This window comes from Schistocerca serialis, chromosome 6, assembly GCF_023864345.2.
Source record: "Schistocerca serialis cubense isolate TAMUIC-IGC-003099 chromosome 6, iqSchSeri2.2, whole genome shotgun sequence".
NCBI classification, from domain to species: domain Eukaryota; kingdom Metazoa; phylum Arthropoda; class Insecta; order Orthoptera; family Acrididae; genus Schistocerca; species Schistocerca serialis.
Genome location: NC_064643.1, coordinates 118,164,694 through 118,183,511, shown reverse-complemented (window position 1 = coordinate 118,183,511; position 18,818 = coordinate 118,164,694). Strand labels below are relative to the sequence as shown.

The 18,818-nt window shown below is 38.1% G+C and overlaps 1 protein-coding gene across 1 annotated transcript in view; it reads right to left on the bottom strand.

The window, feature by feature from the left end:
• The window catches only part of LOC126483762 (membrane metallo-endopeptidase-like 1), a 302,629-nt gene that overhangs the window by 46,135 nt on the left and 237,676 nt on the right, over nucleotides 1-18,818 (bottom strand). Inside the window, exons 12-13 of the mRNA XM_050106909.1 lie at nucleotides 9,866-9,930; nucleotides 3,084-3,203 (exon numbers count right to left, since the gene is read on the bottom strand). Of these exons, the coding sequence (XP_049962866.1) occupies nucleotides 3,084-3,203; nucleotides 9,866-9,930 (185 nt within the window). The remainder of the gene's footprint in view (nucleotides 1-3,083; nucleotides 3,204-9,865; nucleotides 9,931-18,818) is intronic.

The window sequence follows — 18,818 nt, the reverse complement described above, 5'->3', positions numbered from 1 at the left end:
CACTGAAAAAATGTACAGTATTAGAGACACACAAAATTACTTATGGTTCCTAGCTGACATGTGTTTACTGTTTAATTCTCCATATATGGACAAATGTCACCAAACTGTCAGAACACATGAGTGGATGCAAATTAAATGTTTGCCTTGCAAATGTCCAGTACCCATTCACTGACCCTGCTCTGCTACAGTGCGACACAAGAGACCTGAGTATCTACTATAGCACACATGCATTTGGATCCTCCCATGAGAACTAGTTTCACAGAACTGAAGGATGGGAACTTTCTCTCCAAAACAGCCTTTCTCCCATTTTGTTCCTCGATGGTGTTGCTCAGATTTTTTTTTTTTTCGTATTAACTTATTTACTCTTCTCTACTCAAGCTGCCTTTTTTCTTTACTCAGTCTTTTTTCCATCTTTTCCCTTCTAATCCACCTTTACTTCTTTTTCCATCTCTTCCTTCAGCATCTGAGCTGAATCTGACATAGTGCTTATTTATATGCTATTCTTAATCTTGTTCTCTGTCTTAGGAGTTTTGCTTTATTTCTGCTTCTCTTCATTCTCCAACAAAATGAATCCCTTTTAGCCTGTGCTTCTTGCTGTACTCCATTGACTTAGTTCAAACCCATACACTTAACTATTCCTCTCTAAAGCTAGGAGAACCTGTGTTCATGTGTTCTATTGTCTCTCATTGGAGTTTTACCTGCTAGGTAAGTACTAGTCATCTCATGTGTCTTTCTGTAAGTCTACTGACAGACATCTGTCACTCTGGCATACTAGTTTTTTTTATCTTAGATTTACTGACACTTTTTAAATAGTTTTCCTTTACAATACTTCATGCCATGCTTTTTTATTATGTTTCTGCCAAATAAAGAAAATTCAAAATATGATGTTATTATAGATTCCAGATATAAACAAAAATCTGACCCTATTTATCACATCTGCTATAAATTATATATATCCTTTTACTGCAAATTCCTGTTATAATTGCTTATAATTAAATTTTAAAAAAGATAACATCTGTAGTGCAATTCAATCACCATGCTATTGGGCTGACTGTAGCCAGAGTGCAGCCTTTTGTCACCATAGCAACAGGAGTTGAGGGTGGTCTGCCATTGTCCAGCTACATTTTAATGCTCAAGAAAGATCAAATGGTTCAAATGGCTCTGAGCACTATGGGACTCAACTGCTGAGGTCATTAGTCCCCTAGAACTTAGAACTAGTTAAACCTAACTAACCTAAGGACATCACAAACATCCATGCCCGAGGCAGGATTCGAACCTGCGACCGTAGCGGTCTTGCGGTTCCAGACTGCAGCGCCTTTAACCGCACGGCCACTTCGGCCGGCTCAAGAAAGATCCCCTGTACTTATTTGACAGTAGGTTGAGTGGACTTGGGGCCATTCTGGAGGGACTGGAACAAGCAAAAACCCTTCCTCCACAGCCAAAATCAAGTGCTCTACTCACTACACCATTATAGCCACTATAATTATGCACACTTTCAGTGCAAATATCATTATTTTTGTTCATGATTTACTCATTCACTTACTTAAATGCGCAGTATACAATTACTAAGTTGACAGCAGCTAAGAAACAGACTAAGAAAATAAACACCTTCTATCAGTGTTTCTGTTAAATGTGTAAGACATTCATTTGATATCAGTTAATAAATTGATTGCAAGAGATATCATTAAATGTTGTCCATATGCTGGTAGTTTACAAACTTCTCATAGATGTGCCACAGAAATGATGCAAATAATAACCAATGTTTGCACATGATTTCTTTTGTCAAATATTCCAAACATCAATAAAAAGATAATACTGCCATGGTTACTTTTGAATTCAAAAAAGTAATATAAAACAAATATATTTTATGGAAAAATATAGTAATGAAAAGTCCTTAGTAGAATATAAACAATTTGAGACAAGAATGTGTTGAATAGCTGAGTTGCTGAATTGTTGACAGGCACAATAAATAGAGTGAGAACTTTGCTGGCTATTAGACAAATTCTTCTTCAGATCTATAGAGTTCATATGCAGTGCATACATTTCTACAGTTACAATGTCCAGGCTGACAACATTACGCCAGCACTGCAGCTTGACTCAGATGAGGGGTTGTGTCAGATCAAGTTGGTGAGGGTAGAAAAAAGGGAGGGTACAGCAGTTAGTACTGAAGTAGGGTGGTTGATGGCTGGAAGAAAGAGACATCAAATCTGCAGGATAAAATGCAGTTCCAGTGAGCTCCTGCCAGAAGCAGGCAGTGGGAGATGAGCACAATGCCCAGTGGAGGAGTGGATTGGGAGGTGTAAATAGAACAGACAAGAGGAAAATTGTGGAGAAGAGAGTATGAGACCAGTATGGTTGACATTAGGGTCAGGTGGCAGGGTTTGACATGAGTGTGGAGCAGGATCTAGCAGAGATTGAGGTCAGGACAATTAAGGGATCAAAGTATGTGTTGCAAGAACATCTTCCATTTATGTAATTCAGGGAAGCTGATGAAGGTGGGAAGGACCCACATAACATGTGTTGTGATGAAGCCATTGGAATCAGACACATTGTGCTCAGCAGGATTTTGTGCCAAAGCATGGTTGAATCTACTTTAGGCCACAGTTTGGCAAAGGCAATTCACTCTTGCAAACAGCTGATTGGTTGTCGAATAAATTGCACACACAGATAGTCAAACAGACATAATTTGAAACTAGTAGTTGAATCCATTACCTGCTAATGACATGCTTCAGCTCTGAAATTGAACAGGTCCATATTGATGGGTGCAAATCTAATATTTTTCTACTGTATATACAGTAAGCAAAAAGGGGGAGGGCTATATACACACAAATGGAGTTGAATTCCAGACTTTCAGGTTCATGAATGTTGTGTTTAACAGCGCTTTTTATGTTGTGTCACAGTAGTGAATTAGAAAACACACTAGTCTGTAGTACCAATAGTTTACAAGCCGTCTGTAGTAAGAGTCTTAAACAGTTTTAATAAGGTTATATGTACTTAACTGGAGAACCAGTGGAGACTGCATAACTACAAAACTACATTAACATTTATTAGAGGGCAAAAATGCATAACTATAATTCACTTACCAACAAAATCAAACATGTGTGCAAGTTCATGTGCCATTACAAGACCTTCTCCTGCCATGTTAATGTATTTTGGAAGTGGAGCATCATTACTAAATTTTGACAGAAGTCCAATTGGAATAACTGAAACATAAATTTTGAATGATTTTGGTTATTCAGAGATTTACAAATGCACATGACAATGACGACACTTTAATCAAACTTTCATCAACTCATTCATTCCCTGATGCACCTACAGAGTTCCACCAATGTCCAGAAATAAGAAATGGAGGTTGGAATTCAGTGTTCAGCTGGCATCAGGACCAAAGGAAACAAAGCAGTAGCTCATCTGATAAGGACAGAAGGGAAATTAGCCAAGGTCTTAATGATGAATCATTGGGTGAGTTAGGAAAACCAAGGGGTGATCTAAATCACAATAACTGGACAACAATTTAAAAACAAATCTTTAATGCAAGTCCTGTGTGTTAACTACTGCACCACCTTGTTAGTACATAGATCTCATGATGACAGACAACAGCTGAGGATGAGGAATGAGCTGAGAAGTTCAGTAACAGACAGGAACAGCTGTTATAATCTGTATGCAAAACTAATGACTGCCATTGACACAAGTTTGCTTATATCATTAATAAAAGGCATAATCTGTGTACAACAAACTTAAAATATCAGTAAAAAAATAATAAGATTATCTTTTACTTTGACAAAATCTGATACTTTCCCAGCTACATTAGTGTGGTGTGCGTACTGTAAGACCTTCGGTACACACACCATCAGATTAGTTGACTTGTCGCCCTAACAAAGTAGGCGAGTGTCAGCAATATGTCTCGTGGTCTTATTGTGGCGTGTTTATCTTCTGCCATTAGGTCAGACGATAGAAATGCCACTTGCACGCTTAGAGTAGCAGATTGACGGTGACCAACTTTAAACAGAACTTGATTAATTTTCACACACATTTATTAAAATAATAAAAATCATAGATATTACATAACTTGATTCTGGATGCTGTTTATGATTGACAATCTGAAGTTCCTTTGGTCTTGGTACATTAATCTTATTCTCACATATCTCTGATACTTGACAAAGTGTCTATACATTTCTCTTCATGGCTATGTACAGGAATATGATAATCTTATTAGGCACAGACTGAAACTTGACTATATACTGGTACAGACTGATGCAAACTAATGCAGACTGACTAATCAGAGGTCTGTTAACTTGTTATAATACCTCGAGCGTTCAGGTTTTACTATGCGAGTGTGATTCGCGAGGAGAAAAGGTTCTACGTTAGCAGCAATCTCATTGGCTGCGTTACATATTAATATGCAGATCAGTGGAAGCAGAATTTGGTCCATCTCTATGATAGCACCATCCCGTAGTGTGGAGATGGACGAGCGCTGTGCCTGTGCTGTTGTGCTTAGCGGGGCGTGCTCTAGTGGGAAAGTTGTGTGCACGCTGACTACGCGGAGCTATGTACACAACAATTAGTCACTGCCCGTTATCTTAAATTCTCATCTTAATGTAAGTTTAATTGTGATGTTACTGATACTTTTTGAGGAAAATCTGTTTTATACATGCAAATTTTTTAATACTATCTCCCACCTCCTATTAGGTCATCGTCTTAGTCTTTCCTTACGTTTTGGAATGTGATAAAGACATTGTTTGGTTAATCTACCATCTACTACCCATTCTCCTGACTATATGTATTGCCAACCTCCATTTCCATTTCAGTCTGTTCTTTGATCCATTAGTTCAGTTTCTTGTCTCACCTGTTGATTCCAAATATGCATGACTCCATTTCTCAGAGAGCCTCACTCAGCTTTTGACCCAGTCATTGGGTTCAACTGCTCTAAATACAAAAACTCACTAACATGTTCTATAATGATATTCATAATTTATACTGTTACCTTTCTGGCAATTCAATCCAACCTTATCATCTTTCCCACAGACAAAGATTCCACTACAGTTGTCATGAATCATACAAACTATGTGACTGAGGGTCTTCACCAACTTTCCGACACCTGTGTATACAAACTTTATGACCACAGTCCCATCCCAGAAATACAATATGGCATTCAGTAGCTTCTCAAAGCCTCAGGTCCATCCCAAAGGCTTACACCTGAATGCATCTTCCTCCTCAAACCAGCAATCCCCCACTCTCTTACCTTTTACCTACTCTCTAAATTCCACAAACCAACATCACAGGTCTGCCTTCTGGTTGACCCATTGTAGCTGGGTACAATGCTCCCACAGAATGAAACTTTGCTTTACTGACTGATACCTCCAAACTATTGACTACAGCCTCCAATCCTACATTCAACACACTTCTTACTTCCTTCGCCATACTTCCACAGTTCCTGTTCCATTACCACCATACTGCTTGTTAGTTACTGTGGACCAACATTTCCAATACCCATGACCTTGTGTTCATGGAACACTAGCGTTCTAAATGTCCTTCTGATACCAAACCCACCACCTCTTTCCTAATCCTCATAACTAACCATACCCTTGCTCACCATTATTTCACTTTTGAAGGCCTAATCTATAAACAAATGTGTGGTACTGCCATTGATACTCACACAGCACCATCTTGTACTAACTTCCTTATGGACCAGCTGGAGGAAGCCTTTCTATCCAGTCTACACCTAAAACCCCTTGTCTGATTCAGAATTACTGGTAATTTCATGGTCTGGACTCAGGGCAGGGGTAACTTCTGCTCTTTCCCCCATAATCTCAACACCTACTCTCACAACTGCATTATCTGATTCTTCTCAATTCAATGAGCCACCACCCTATATGTCAATCTCCATTTCTCAGATGGCTGCATAAATAGTCTGTTCACATCAAGTGCACCAACCACTAACAGTACCTCCATTTTGACAGCTGATGCATAATCCATAACAAAAAGTCTCTTCCTTGCAGTTCCACCACCTGTGAATACTGCATCTGCCATGGAAAATAGGGTTTACTAAATATACCAATAACCTTATCAGAGCCGTTACTGACAGACACTCTAGCTCATCCATATACAGATCCTCCACACTAGTTCCTCCTCTGACACCAGAAACCCTGTTACCCAGCTACAGACCAGCACTCCTCTGATCACTCAAATCATCCTTGCCTTAAAAAGTTGAATAACATCCTTCACCAGGCCTCTGACTACATCTCATTGTGCCCTGAGATGCGGGATATTTTGCCCACTCAACCTACAAAATATTCTTGTCTATCCCTATTACAATCCTGCTCCCAAACCTGCACCTCATGAACATTCCCTTGTGTCTGGCCCAGATGCAAGGCCTGGCTCATACACAAACCCACCACACCCTACCACAGTCCAGTCACAGGCATTTCCCACCCAGTAAAAGGCAGGGCCACATGTGAAAGCAGAAACTTGACCATTCAGTTGCCTTACATGCTGTACACTACAACACAAATGACTTCAACAGCTACTTCACTATATGGACAGTTTGGATACTTCCTTCCAGCTCATAGTTCTCTTAACTATATGGATGGGAATTGTCTCTCCATCATATCTTGCACTCTTGCAATCCCCCTGGCCTAAACCTCTGCTAACCCCTTTTTCCCACTGCCTCACCTTACCTTTTCCCTTCTCTCTTTTGTCTACACCACACTCTTTCCCTGTCCATATCGTGCACTGCATTCTCTACCCCCCCCCCCCCCCTCAACCATGTGATTATTCTCTCTCTCTCTTTCTCTCTCTCTCTCTCTCTCTCTCTCTCTCTCTCTCTCTCTCACCCCCTTTCCACCCTTTTACCTTTCTGTCTCCTTTCCCAAACTCCTTCTTCATCTTGAGGTCCCTCTCCTCTCCCCTCCCCTCTCTCTACTACACCTCTTATATGCTCAATCCTCTCAACTCGTTTCACCTTATTGAGCAGCTGCTGAGTCATTTTTCAAAATACTTGTCTCACACAGTCATGCTACCACCTCCTTGCCTCATGCGTCCTTTCCTACCTCTCCCCCACCTCCACCTATTTATTTACGATTGGTCTTGCCACATGATTGAATGTTTCAGCTTGTGTGTGTGTGTGTGTGTGTGTGTGTGTGTGTGTGTGTGTGTGTGTGTGTACTTTTGCTAGAAGGAGCTTGAAAGCTATTGTGACCACTGCTTCCTGTTATCTGCATCTATGTCCCATACATCAGTCTGCTATAGCTGAGTTACGCCATTTCCTTATTTTACACATCTTTGTAATGTGTTGGTTACTCACTAAGTTAGTGCCAGTATGGTAATAAGTGATTTTCAGGCATTCAGTTGGTCTTAACCTATTATGTTCCTTCTGTGTTTTACCAATTTAAGGGTCTGAAATTGAAATGCAATTGCTTACAGCAGTGAATAGAAAGGATACAGATATGAGATAGCTATAGACTACAAATGGAGGAATTACTGAAGTTTTCAGCACAGAGAAACAACAAGTGAGAGAGTTACAAGTAATGTTCTATTTCTGTTATTTGTGGGTACTGAATGATGTTTAACAACACTGATGTTTAACATCAGGACATAGTCTGAAAGCTGAAAATTTCTACCACTCTTTTTCTTTGTGCCTGTCTGGCACTCAATGCCTCCTCTACATGGTGAGTAGCAATCTACCGTATTTACTCGAATCTAAGCTGCACTTTTTTTCCAGTTTTTGTAATCCAAAAAACCACCTGCGGCTTAGAATCGAGTGCAAAGCAAGCGGAAGTTCTGAAAAATGTTGGTAGGTGCCACCGCAACTAACTTCTGCCGTCGAATATATGTAGCGCTACACAGGCATGCTTTGTAGGCACAGAGATAAATACTGGCGCCAAAACCTCTGCGTCAGTTAATAACTTAAAAAAAAAAAGGTGGAAGACGAGCTTTTTTTTCTCCACCCCGAGTTTCGACCACTGCATTTTCATGCATTATCCAACAAAGTAAATACAAATTCCGTATTGTTCATCTTTGAAATTAGCAGAATTTCAATGTACTATGAAAATCCGACTGGTAAGACTGTTGCTAATAGGAACCTGATGAAATGTGAATCATGTGCAGTTTTCTCTTCACCATAAGAATAATACAAATATAAACATTTTGCCATGTATTCTTTCATGTTTGCTGCTATCTCATTTAAATCCTGTCTGCCTAATAAAGTACGAAACTAGAGTGAGACAACAGCAAACGCAGAAGAATATACGTATCGTGTCATGTTTATATTCGTATTATTCTTATGCCTAATAGTGATACAGTCAGAAATGAAGCACGGCAACTGACTAGATTTTTGAATCTAAAATGACTAATTTCTGTTCAGAATTTGATGTACTAAAGAAGCGGCTGCAAAGATTTCCAAACGGAGAAAACTTTTCACCTAACTCTCGTTCAGAACATATTCTATCATACGCAGTCTATTATTTGGTTCTTGTTGATCATTATCAAAGAAAGCAGCAACATAAGTAACAACAAGTAGTAGTCTCTTGCCATTGTTTCACTAATGAGACAATTCCTCTCTTTTTTTAATTGTAAGCGGCGGTAGCGCGCACAAAAGCAAGCCATGCCGTGGGCGGCGACAGGCCGTAAACACGCACTATCAGAATGCGACAAACAATGCATGACGCAGTACAGTAATGCATTTTCAGCTTTGAGTGACGTAAACGTCTATAGCAAAGAAAACGGCACTTATCAGATCAAAGCAAAATAAGCAATCGATTCAAACCAGATGAAGCACGTGCAAAAGGAAAGTGCCTGACGCATCGCAATGGCTACCTGGTAAAGCTTAACTGCTAAGTGTACGACTCGAACCAGACTATTGTAGCTGTATCGTCTTTCATTCGACCTAAATTGTGTCTCATATTACAATGGACCAACTTTGTTTCGATTTGAAGGTGCGGCCTAAAACTTTTCTCTCCCCTTGAATTTCGAGTCTCAAATTTCAGGTGCGGCTTAGATTCGGGAATTTTTTTCCTTGATTTCGAGTCTCATTTTCCAGGTGCAGCTTAGATTCGAGTGTGGCTTAGATTCGAGTAAATATGGTATCCTTCCCCATATTGTTGCTATTCCATCCAGGACTTTCCACTGTTCGAAATTATCCATGATTAGAGGTTGTTATGTATTCAACTTGAAAGCTTATGGTTCTCCTAAGGCTTGAATCTTTCGTACACACATACTAAAAATAATAGTTGAGCAAATTAACATGTATCTCTGCTCATGTGCCTCACATCTACAGCTTTTTAAAACATTGGTTTTGCTTTGTTTAGTGTAGAAATTAGCAACTTTCAAATGTTTTAAGTGTTGTTTTATTTCTGACTATTTGGACTAAAATCACACACAAGATAAGTATATGTCATCAGTAATCTCAATATCAAACTCTACATGTAGTAAAAGATTGTAAAATTTACTGAACCATCTGAAACAAAATTAAGAGTACCATACATATAGGATGTCAAATCAAACAGCTTTCAGTCATCTAATTTTCAAACTTATTTTATTTGGCTACCAGTTTTGACAATTTATTACATTATCTTCAGCCCCCCCCCCCCCCCCCTCGACTGACGTGTAGGAAGATTCCAACCTAGCTTGCAGTCAAAATAGGGGACAGCATTCAAATACTGGTATCTGTAGAAATCGGCTTGATAGATATGGTACATATATATGGTTGGTATGTATGGTACAACCATACATATGGTTGTTCAGTGTGTTTACAAGTATACTGTTACATTTGCTATCTGGCAATAATCTGATTGAAGAAAGATAAAAAGTTAAGTCCATAACATTAATGTTTTATTTTAGCAATAGCACAAGAAAAATCATAAAAACTCACCAACTGTGTTAAGGCCATATATTACATTGCCAGTACTCTGGTATGGAAGTTTGAAATGAGACCATCTGCAACAAAAATAATTTTATTATAGAAATTTGTGTTGATACTGGAGAATGTGCATGCATACATGTCCAAAGGAACATTGCATAGTACGTCTTAACAACACAGGCACTCCAATATCATATTTATCCACCAATACCACACACCAAGTTTCAATTAAAATGACCGCCTCCACCCCCCCCCCCACCCCCGCCCCTCGCCCCCCCCCTTCCCCCCATATGGCAATTACATAATGTGTACAAATACAGGTTGTGATGCAGGAATGGTGACATATAGAAGTTTGCGCCTGGCTGTGGGTCACGAACAGATAGACAAAGTGATGAACAGATAGACAAAGTGGTTAAGGTAACTGCTTGTTAAAGTGGGAATTCCACATTTGAGTTCCAGTCCTGCACAAATTTTCATCATCGCCATTCCATTATACAGCTGGTGGTTGTCTGTATTTGCAACCCTTGACTACATTTCACGTATTTCATGATGGCTGTAGTTACCACAGTACCTGTTCTGTTGGACATGTATGCATGTCCAAAGGAACTTGCATATTACTTCTTGACAACACAAGCACTACAAAATCGTAGCAGCTAAAGATTAGTTTCCTAGTTCCCATTTTCATGTATGTCTCCATAGCATTCATCTTCTATTTGTTTTGTTATGGAGGAATATGTTAAAGCCATGGAAAGCATTATGAAACAAAATGAGAAGCACAATAAAACGGCCGTCTTTGTAACAACATGTGAATCACCTATGTTGCTGGAACACATTAAGGCAGGCTTCCTCCTTTCAAAAGTAAAGCAACATTTGCAATGAGCAGTCAAATGTAAATGAGACAGATAGAAAAGTAAGTAAACTGTTTATTATTTCAAAAGTGATTGCCATTAACATTTATCCCATTGTGAGACAAGCTGGCCAATGCCTTCATCAAAAAATGTCTGCAGTTGTCTATGGAACCATGATTGCAGCCAGGCATACACTTCTTGATTCAAAGCAAGTCAGCAGCCACAAATATCTCTCTTCAGAACCCCAAAAATATGGAAACTGCATTTGGAAATATTGGGACTGTATGGAGGATGTGTGGGGGCTTCACAACAAAACTTTTTCTTTGTAGTACAAACAGCCTAGGCAACATGTGGGTGGGCATTGTCCTGCAACAGAATGATGACGGTCATCAACATTCCCAGGCATCTCAACCTGATGGCATGCTTCCATTATTGTACAGTAACCACAAACCACTATGCATCAATTGTGACACTGTGTTCCAGAAATTCAGTGAGCAGCAGGTCCTTGCATTCAAAGAAACAGGTTATCATGACTTTCCCAGAGCTGATATGCACAGCTTGGAGTGCTTCCATTGTTCACTCTGAAGCTTTTTCCCTGGTTCAAAATGATGACACTATGTTTCATCTTCCGCAACAATACAGGAAAAGATATACATCACTATGAGACTGTTTTAGATGTTTCACAGATGTTGACATTCTGTTCAACTTCTGCTCCTCTGTCAGGCTGTGGGGAACCTACTGTGCAGAGAATTTCTGGAAATTCAAGCACTGTATCACGATAGTGCAAACAATACTGTGACTGACAACCAACATGAGCTGAATGTCTTCCACCATCTGCTGTCAGGGGTAATGACATGAGGGCGTGTCTTGGTAGACTGCTGTCTTTCAATGATGCCTGAACTACTTGAAATTGTTTAGTCCATGCAGACACAAACATATCACATACTTTGTTTGCCATACACAGCAGACCTTTTGGTTAATAAGTTAATTAGTTACATGTTCCACTGATCAATCGTACAGTACAGTAGCTGTTATGATGTGGAATGTGTCAAGCGCACAAGAAATGCACATGTGAAACAAAAATTTTTAATATATATATAATACAGAGTTAAAGATTAATATTTCTATTATTTACCCCATTCCCTTAAATGGCACAACATTCATAAACTATATTTATAGATTTATTTATTGCTATTCAAGAATTCATCTGTGGTATAGAAGGAGTTGTCAAGGAGATATGAATTCAATTTATTTTTGAAGCTATTACTGCTGTCTCTCAGACACCTTATTTCATTTGGTAATTTGTCAAAAATTTTTATAACAGCTTATTTTACCCCTTTCTGTTCCAAAGATAGGTTGAGCAAAGGATAGTGTAAGTCTTTCTTTTTTCTGGTATTATAATCATGAATGTCACTGTCGTTTTTAAACTGGTCCATGTTGTTCAGAACAAATTTCATTAGTGAGTAGATGTATTGTGAGGCTGTTATAAGAATTCCCAATCTTTTAAAATGATGCCTACAAGATGTGTGACTATGAACCCCGCACATTACTCTAACCACTTTCTTTTGAGCAGTGAATACTTTTTGCCTAAATGTTGAGTTACCCCAAAATATTATTCTGTACGACATCAGAGAGTGAAAGTATGCAAAGTATGTTAGCTTACTAATTTCTATATCCTTGAAATTGGCAATTATTCTGATCACAAAAGTTGATGAAGCTAGTCACTTTAGGAGATCCAAAGTATGAATTTTCCAATTAAGATTCTCATCTATATGTACACCCAAAAATTTAGTATGCTCTACCCTGTCTACTGACTTCTGTTGATGTGTTATATTTATTGAAGGAATTGTACTGTTTGCAGCAGAAAATTGGATGTACTGTGTTTTTTCAAAGTCTAGAGCAAGCTCATCTGCAGAAAACTAATTAATGACTTTTGCAAAGACCTTATTTGTATCATTTTCAATTTGACTTTCTTTTACTGGATTAATAATGATCCTTGTATCATTAGCAAACAGTGTCAATTCAGCTTCCAGTTTCAGATAGGAAGGGAGGTCGTTCACATATATTAAGAACAGAAGGGAACCCATGATTGAACCCTGTGGAACACCTAATGTAATTTCACCTCAGTTAGATGAAGTGGCAAACTTATTTAAATCATTTGACCCATATAAGGAAACTTTTTTCTTCCTGTTCTGTAGGTATGACTTAAACCACTCATATTCTATTCCATGGATATGGATTTCCCTTCCTGACTTTCCTTCTGCACTATAAAACTGACCTCTTTCTTGGCCTCCGTACTGAAATTGGACATTCACAACTCACTGACCTCACATGGACCATGTCTAACAGGCAAATGGTAAAGCAGTGAATGTTCATGCCGCTCCTTCCTGATTCCAATAGAAAACACTTCTATAAACACACATACCTGTATTATTAGTATCTCCACCTTGTTCATTATATAGTCTGCCTCATTTTCACTTGACTGCCCAAACACATTGTATATTCTAAGTTCTTAATGTAAACTCTGGGCTCAGGAGCCAGTGACAGTGGTCATGAGTGTATGAGTTGAGTTTGCATAAATGTGCATGTGTATGTTGTCTAATTGTCTCTTGGCCAAAAAATTACTTGTGTAGAAGTCTTTTTGTTATGCCTCTCTGTGACTTAACATTCCATTATATGGTGAGTAAAAATCCATCCTTTTCACATTACTGTCATTATTTCATCTTGGATTTTAAATTTTTTAAAGTATGGACATGTGAGATTTGCATGTACGGGACATGGGCGCACACACACACACACACACACACACACACACACACACACACACACACAAAAAAAAAAAAAAAAAATGTGATTAAAATCACGAAAAAGTCTGCCTCTACTCAATACTCTGAAACTATTGAATGGAATGTCAGAGGATACACACCATTTACCATTCCAATCACATATGGAGCAACAGAAGGCTTCAATGCCACTGTGCATGCTATGTTGTTGTTGTTGTGGTCTTCAGTCCTGAGACTGGTTTGATGCAGCTATCCATGCTACTCTATCCTGTGCAAGCTGCTTCATCTCCCAGTACTTACTGTAACCTATGTCCTTCTGAATCTGCTTAGTGTATTCATCTCTTGGTCTCCCTCTATGATTTTTACCTTCCACACTGCCCTCCAAGGCTAAATTTGTGATCCCTTGGTGCATGCTATAATGAGTCTAATCTTGTCTTTGCAGCCTTTGTGGTTGTGATGTTTACATGGATGTAGGACAGGGTGTCTGGGTTAAATATATAGCATAGTAATATAAAATGTTATAAATGTAACTGAGATATTTATTTGTGGTTTTCTTCTACAAGTAGAGTACCTAAAAATATTTTCTGTGTTTGCTTACAGCAGTTGGTAGCCATGTAGACTCCACACTAGAAGGTATTTTGTTTGCTTTCTTTTACAGAGATAAATACTGTTACTCTGGTTGAATGTCATTTTCAGCATGAGTATGGACTGCGATCAAGTGATGATGTTTGCACTTATGCCACAATAAAGAAATGGGACAAGCTGCTTCATGAAACTGAGAGTTTGCTTTTGGTGTTGTGCCACCATGGGAAGCACACAGTTCCAAAGACTACTGTTAAATTAGTATGTCCTTCCAGTGGAGGCCTCGTAGGTCAATACAAGAAGCAAGTAGGCCGTTAATTTATCTTGTTCGACAGTACATGATGTCACTGATACAAGGTCGTGCCTGTGGGTGAATGAACCACAGCTTTGTCACAAAATCAAGCCTGAAGACTGGCTGCAACAGAAGGTATTTGCAGAGACAGTTCTTGCATGAATGGATGAAAATGAAGTGTTCCTTGATTTTGTCTGCTTCTTGAATGCGACTAGATTACACTCTTCTGGCATGATAAACATGCACAACTGCCATATCAAATCAAAACAATCAAAAGAGGAGCTTGAGGCCTAGAAAACCTGCTCTACTAAATCAAGATTTTTTATGGTTTCGCAAAAGAAAGGGGAAAACCATGACTTAGATAAGTCAGTCAGAAATGACACTCAGCAAAAGATCAATTATCCAACGAGCATGTGCAAAAACTCACCCATCTTGAAACCTAGCAACTCACTTCCTCAAAAAGTCAATACTAAATGTGACAAACTGTGTATTTTCCATCAAAATATAAGGGAGCTAAGAAGTAAACTAGAACTGTCGGCAATGAATATTAGTGACAGTAATACTATTGATAATGCCGATATCCTTTGTTTTACCGAACACCATGTAAAGAAGGGTATCAATATGCTGAATCTAGATGGCTATCATATTGCCTCTCACTTTTGTAGAAACAGTGTGCAGAAGGGTAGTGTAATTATATATGTAAAAAAGAATATAATGTATAGATCTCTAGAGCTCACAAAATACTGTTTTGATCAGCATTTTGAAGCTTGTGGTATAGTAATTAGCACCAAGGCCCTGTCACTCATTGTAGTAACAGTGTATAGGGCCCCATCAGAGAAGCAATGTATGTTCTTTAATCAACTTGAATCTCTCCTATCCCATATATATTCAAAAAATTAAAAATAATGTAGTCTTAGGAGACTTTAACATTAACTTTCTAGATTATGATAGTGGCAGAGCTGACCTGCTACATATAATGAACACATACAACCTCAGACCCATGGTAGACTTCCCCACAAGGGTTATGAACTACTGTTCAAGTCTTATAGATAATATTTTCATTTATGAGAATAGAAACACTAATGCAACAGTAAAACAAGTCCTAAATGGTCTTTCAGACCATGATGGCCAATTGCTAACTGTCAATGATATATGCCTACACAAGAAGGTCAAAGTCTGTAAAAGGTCATTTAGGGTAATTAATAATGAAAATCTCATGATCTTCAACAGTTATCTTCAATTCATTGACTGGAGTCCAATTTATAGAGCACTGAAAGTGAATGACACATTTAACATATTTATAAATGAATTTATGTGCCACTTTGAAGCTGTCTTCCCTCTAAGAACTGCAAAGAACAAGTGCCAGAGCCATACCGGCAAACAGTGGCTCACAAAAGGAATAAAAACGTCATGTAGGACTAAAAGACTGCTTTATGTTTCTCTCAGAAACAGAAATGATCCTGAAATAAGAGCTCATTATAAAAGGTACTACAAGATTGTAAATGAAGTTCTGATAAGGGCAAAAAGTATGTTCATCAAATCAGAAATAGATAATCCTGGGAACAAAATAAAAACCATCTGTGTATTATTAAAAGAGAAACTGGTAGTTACTCAAACAATGCAGAAAATATTGAAGTTAGACATAATGGGAATATCATTGATAAAGGTGAAAAATGTTGCAAAAATTTTCAACAAGCATTTTCTGCCTGCAGTGGATAAAATAAGGTGCAATGGTTCTATAAATAAGGCTCTGAATCTTTTACAAAGAAGTGGACCTAGTGCAACACCCCAGATTAGCATGCCTCCTGTCACTGTTAAGGAAATTAAGAAGATAATAAGGACCATGAAAAACAAAAACTCAACTAGTATTGATGGTATTTCCATCAAAGTGTTCAAACACACACACATTTTCATTTGTGAAGTCCTGTGCCACATCTTTAATGAATCACTGAGACTAGGAATTGTTCCTGATAGACTTAAATATGCAGTGGTGAACCATTGTACAAGAAGGGTGACAGAAACAAAGTAACGAATTATCACCCTATTTCACTCTTAACTTGTTTCTCCAAGAGTCTTGAGAAACTTGTACACAGAAGGATTCTTCAACATCTTAGTAAACACAACATTCTCAGTAAAAGTCAATTCAGTTTCCATAAAAACATCTCAACAGAATATGCAATATATTCTTTCACCAATGCAATCCTTGAATCAATCAATAATAAAATGTCTCCAACTGGAATTTTTTTTGACCTTTCTAAGGCTTTCGATTGTGCGAACCATGAGATTTTTCTGAGAAAGGCAGAATTTTATGGGTTAACTGGAGAAGCAGGGATGTGGCTTTCCTCCTATTTAAAGGACCGGAAACAGAAAGTCATGGTGAACGACACTAATGGGGAACCAGTGTCCTCTTCTTGGGGTACAATAAACTGTGGAGTCCCACAGGGCCCTATTCTGGGTCCTCTACTTTTCCTTCCAATGTGTACAAGGGCTAAGATAAAATTTACTTTGTTTGCTGATGACACAACAATTCTGGTAGACAATTCAACAAATACTAATCTTGAAATCACTGTAAATGCAATTTTTCAGGAGACCTTTTGGTTTGCCTCTAATGGATTATCACTAAATTTTGAAAAAACTAAATTGATTCAATTCCATAAAAGCCAAAATATCAAAGGTGAGATTAATGTTAAATACAATGATGGGAATTTAGCAAGAGTGGAGTCAACAAAGTTCCTGGGTCTACTTGTTAATAACAATCTAAACTGGTCCTTACACATTCCTTAGCTGTATAAAAAAAACTAAGCTCAGCAATTTACACTATTCATGTGATTGCTTCCTTCAGTGACTTAAATACGTTGAAAGCTGCCTATTTTGGTTATTTTCATGCCTTGATGGCCTATGGAATTATATTCTGAGGAAACCAGCCAAAGGCAAACAAAATCCTCATAGCCCAGAAAAGAGTCATTAGGATTCTGTGTGGTGTCAGTTACAGACATTCCTGCAGGAAACTCTTCCAAGAACTGAGAATACTCACAACAGTATCTCAGTACATTTTTTCTCTCATGTGTTTCTTGAGTAAAATTCATTCCCTTTTTGAAATGAACAGCATGTATCATAGCTATGACACTAGGGTAAAGAATGATGTACATCTTGGGCAAAAGAATCTAAGTATGGTGCAAAAAGGAGTACACTACTCTTGCATAAAAATATTTAATGCTCTCCCTCAGGCAATAAAAATGTCCGTTACTGACCCACCTACTTTTAAAGATCAACTTAAATAGTATCTTCTAAGTAAAACCATTTCCCACTGGACAAATGTATGTATGAGAATATGTGAATTGATTTTGATCTATTGTAAGTCTGTTCAATGTAATTTGTAACTTTTTACAAAAACAATTCTTGTAAACATTTTTTCTATGTAATATATTATTCATTGTACAACCTATTATTATAAAAAAATGTCTCAAATCTACATAAATGACACGTTCTACACCAAAGCGATTTATCACTAATGGGTCTACAGAACACGAATGAAATAAATAAATATATGGAGAACTGAACATCCCTACATAGTGGTGGAGTGCAAACGTGCCTTTCCAAAAGTGAAAGTGTGGTGTGGATTGTTGAAGGAGAGGGTTATAGGTCTCTTCTTCTTCATGGAAAAAGAATGAAACAACATATGCAGACATGTTGGATCTGTATGCTGTGCCACAGCTTCCTTGTGAAATGATCTTTCAACAAGATGGCACATCATGCCATACAAACACTGTGATGGATTTCTTGGGTGAAGAGTTCCCAGGTTGGGAAAGGTATCCATCAACTGCTTGGCCCCCTAGGAGCACAGACATTACACACCTTGATATTTTTCTGTGGGGATTTATCAAGAACATAGTGTACCAGATACCAATTTGTGATCTACAAGATCTGCACCATTGCATTCATACAACTATTGCAAATGATTCACCTGCAATGCTGCAAAACACTTGGAGAGAATTTAAAGCTTACCATTAAGAAATATCTCAGTTATTTCTCACATTATTACATTTTATGTTATTACATATTTTATCTGGACACCCTGTATATTTCTAGATTTTTCAGTTAATAATGGCTCAAAAAACTTTGTAGATGTAGACTTTCCCAGGATGATTGATGTCTATCTATAAGTGTATACCAGTCCAAGTTTTTCATAATTTCTGTGACAGTCTCACATGGTTAAAACAAACCTTGAAACATTTATGCTGCCCTTCTTTGTATATGTGGCACATGTCCTGTTAGTCCCATTTAATATGGTTTACAGAAGCGCAAAGTGTTCTAGGATGGGTTCCACAACAGTTTTGTAAGCAATCTTCTTTATAGACTGATTGGAATTTCCCTGTATCCAACCCTTGAACTGACCTCTGCCACCAACTTTACCTATGGCTGAGCAAATGTGATCATTTCATATCCTCATCAACAGTTAC